This window comes from Protobothrops mucrosquamatus, unplaced genomic scaffold, assembly GCF_001527695.2.
Source record: "Protobothrops mucrosquamatus isolate PMUCROS unplaced genomic scaffold, P.Mucros_1.0 scaffold384, whole genome shotgun sequence".
Lineage (NCBI taxonomy): Eukaryota > Metazoa > Chordata > Lepidosauria > Squamata > Viperidae > Protobothrops > Protobothrops mucrosquamatus.
In genome coordinates this window covers 10,618-14,310 of record NW_015386716.1, presented here as the reverse complement: position 1 = coordinate 14,310, position 3,693 = coordinate 10,618, and the positions used below count along the sequence as shown (strand labels likewise).

Genomic DNA, 3,693 nt, shown 5'->3' with positions numbered 1-3,693 from the left:
TAAGATAGCTCGCCCGCTTAATGAGTTATTAAAAAATGAGGAGGTAGAGGATACAGTGGGCCATTCGAATCCAACCCACAAAATTAGGGGACCCAGGAAGTCACGAGAATCCATTCAGGCAGAATGGACTGAGCGTTGTGAACAGGCTTTTGATCAGCTGAAGCAGAGGCTCACAAATACCCCAGTCTTAGCTTATGCCTGCCACCCATTAATGCTGCATGAGTTCCGGTTGTAAGACATCTCATCGATCTCTAAAGAACATTACCGCAAGGCTGGACAAGGGGGGACGTGGCTGGGAGGGCCTGGGCATTGGCGGCCTCTGAGGAGGTAGCGCTACACTAGCATGAAATTGGTCGTTATTTTGCTCCTTACAGTGATTTAACAATGTTATGCGAGTGTAGAAGAGACATATTTACTGAGCCAATAGTGCTTGGAAACCATTCAGCTACAGTATTCCTACAGGTAGTCCTCAATTTACGACCACAATTGAGTCCAAAATTTCCAATGCTGAGCAAGAGAGTTGTTAAGCGAGTTTTGCCCCATTTTATGATCTTTCTTGCCACAGTTGTTAAGTGAACCACTGCAGTTCTTAAGTTTGTCACACGGTTGTTAAGTGAATCTGGCTTCCCCATTGCTTGTCAGAAAGTCACAAAAGGTGATCACATGACCCCAGGACACTGCGACTGTCATAAATACATGCCAGTTGCCAACTGTCCAAATTTTGATCACGTGACCATGGGGATGCTGCAATGTAAGTGTAAACAACAGTCATAAATCACTTTTTCGGTGCCGTTGTAACTTCAGATAGTCCCTAAACAAATGGTTGTAAATGGATGATTACCAATATTTAATAAGATAGAGAAAAGTGGGTGCTAAGAAAATCAAACAGTGATAGTAACATCACTAAGATCTAGTGCAGAGAACTAGTCTATTGTCATTGTAGTACCTTATAACAGTTTGTGCCTTTGTGTGTGTGTATGAATTAATAGACTTTTGTGCGTACACAGAATTATCTGCTTGTATTAGAAAGCCCGCTTTAATAGTATCTGTTTCCCATCATTTCCACTGTGCTTTTTAAGTTAATTGGGAAAATAGATAATCGTCTTTCAGCTGCCCCCTTCTGACTCAATTCCTGATCCAGTTATTCAGACCATATTAGAAACTCAGGCATGAAATAAGTTTGCAACAGGCAAAAAAATCGAAGAGTATTTTTTTCCAGACCTGTTAGTTTTCCTAAAACTTTGATTGTGCTGCAAATTGGAAAAAACAGATTTTTCTTTCTTTAGCAGTTGGATCTTAGACAGTACCGCTAGCTTCATATTCTAATACTCAATGCATTATTAGCTGGATAGCTTGATCAGATCCTCGTATTCATGTCTACTAAAATAAAGCAACTTCTTCTCTATTTTGTCTGTTTTAGCTCAAGAAGAGTGGACTATAAGTCGTCCCAGCCTAAAAGCTCCGACTCCTAGGTCAACCAGAGGGAGTTACAGGGAACACCCCTATGGTAGATATTGAAAGTCCTCCACATCTGTGACCTCAACTTAAAGACAATTAAAAACCCGTGGTCTCCACGTAAACAGCAACAAGACAAGTAATAGCCCATTTTTTTTCTATCCTAGGAATTACTGGTTATGATTACCTGTATACTACTTATGTTTCCAGACTGGAGTGAAACTGGCATTAGTATTATTTTTAGGACATGGACTTTAAAAGACTGTTGGCAGTTGTTGACTAAACCTTTCAGCAAGATGATGTTGTCTTGGTTGTTCCTCACTGTTGTGTGTAATTTTAAAGCAAAACAGGAAAAAAAAAAGAAGCATGAAGCTGCATCTCTTACGCCCTGTCCCCACACTAAGGTTGAGTTTTTATTTAGGGTTGCTAAAAAATGTAATATGACCTTTTTTTGAACCAGATGATAATCAAGATGTAGATAAGCTGTTTTAACCTGTCTTTTAATATATGTTAGTTAGATTTAAAATGCTTAATATTAAGTTTGTAAATTTCATTTTAAATGCTGTTTTAACGGGGTTGACAACAAGCTGCTACTGTATGGATGTAGCTAACTGAATTTGTCCAGTGTTTTAATCTGTATTTGTTTTGTTTTTTATTATTTTTTTTAAATCACATAAAGTTCCATGTGTAAGCTTCTCTAAATAGGAAACATAATTTTGTCAAATATGTTTGCCATAACTTGTCAATAAAGCTGAAAACTTTTGTAACAAACTAAATTTGGAATTACGTGTGTTTAGCTTTAAATGCCTGCTTGATTTCTTCTTCAAGAGATGCCTAAATATGTTTTTGATATAAACCCTTTCTTTTACAAAAACAAAATCTCTATATAAATGAACCCAAGTTTGTTTTAAGACGATGTGCAAGACTTTAAAAAAATTGTATTAATAGCTTATGGTTGTTAAATAATTTAAAAGCTAACCAACTAAACTGTGACATGACTCATGACTAGAGGACACTAATGTATATAACATGTTAATGGGGAAAAAAGTCGTGGCTTTAGAAGAATAAATGGATTTTTAAACTCTCCTCTTAAGTTTGATCTTGCTAAACACACACTCTGATTGATTCGTTTGTATTAGCCTGTCTCTCGTGAGAATGTAATGGAGTTTAAAGAGGTAAGATTATTGCTTACCAGTGTTAGACTGTCTAAATGCTAGATCTTCAACCGCTGAGTTTCCCCATACATTAAATATCCCATTCAACATGTAAGCATTGCATAGACTCACCTTCTTGTTTTCACTCTGAGGAGTCTGTCGGCTGCATTTGCGGAGTTCTCTAATAACTTGTCTTGACAGTCCAATCATCAGTGTCACTGCCCAGTTGTTGCTATTCAACTTCAAAAACTCTATTTGTAATTTTCAGTGCTAATTATCACCTCCCTTGAAGGCAGTTTATAGAGGGCTGTTATTTCTTTTGAGAATATCAGACTTGATGGCTGATGATTATTAACGAAATATGTCGCAGGACTCAAAGGATGACTAAACGTTAAACAGGTAACATTAATAGTAACTGTAATTTTGAGTATGCAACAGCAATGTTAAATATTCCAAGTGATTAAGTTACTGATAGTTAAAAAAGTAAACCTGCCAAAACTTAACAAATAGGTATTATAGGCTATTAAAATAGCTAATTAACATTAACTAGTGGCAACAAAATTATGTTACAATATATAACCCTTGAGGCAATAAACAGAACTAAAATTAACAATAATAGTAATGCAACTCTTGCTAACAGTAATATATAACCTACATTTCTATGACAAAAAGGAAGAGTTTTATCATAGGCAATCTTAAATGCAATTTTTTTATTTCCAGTGGCTTTTTGTCAATGCAATTGGTTTACTTTTTTGATGAGAGCAGAGAAAAATGGTGGCTGTTCAGTTTGTGAGCCCATGAAAGATTTTTTGCAGCTGGAGTTGCATGCTAACTTTCTTGACTAGTCTCTCAAAATGTGCATTCTCTCTGTTGATTCAGCTGTGTTTATTGATGTGGGCTTGGTTAGCTTGACATCTGTCACACTGAATGTTCTGTCTCACTGTTTCAGGGATCTGAACATACTGAACTGCAAGCTAGAAGACTGTTACATAAGGCCCAGGTAAGCAAGAAATATGATTAATCAATGAAAACAGATGCTTTTCTGATTAAAAAAAAAAGAATATTTGTAGCTCAGGATTGAACT

At 36.4% G+C, this 3,693-nt stretch overlaps 1 protein-coding gene across 1 annotated transcript in view; it reads left to right on the top strand.

Moving 5' to 3' along the window:
- KHDRBS2 (KH RNA binding domain containing, signal transduction associated 2) overlaps positions 1-1,518 on the top strand; it is a 368,904-nt gene extending 367,386 nt beyond the window's left edge. The window contains exon 9 of the mRNA XM_015815904.1: positions 1,421-1,518. Within this exon, the coding sequence (XP_015671390.1) occupies positions 1,421-1,518 (98 nt within the window). The remainder of the gene's footprint in view (positions 1-1,420) is intronic.
- The last annotated feature ends 2,175 nt before the right edge of the window (positions 1,519-3,693 follow it).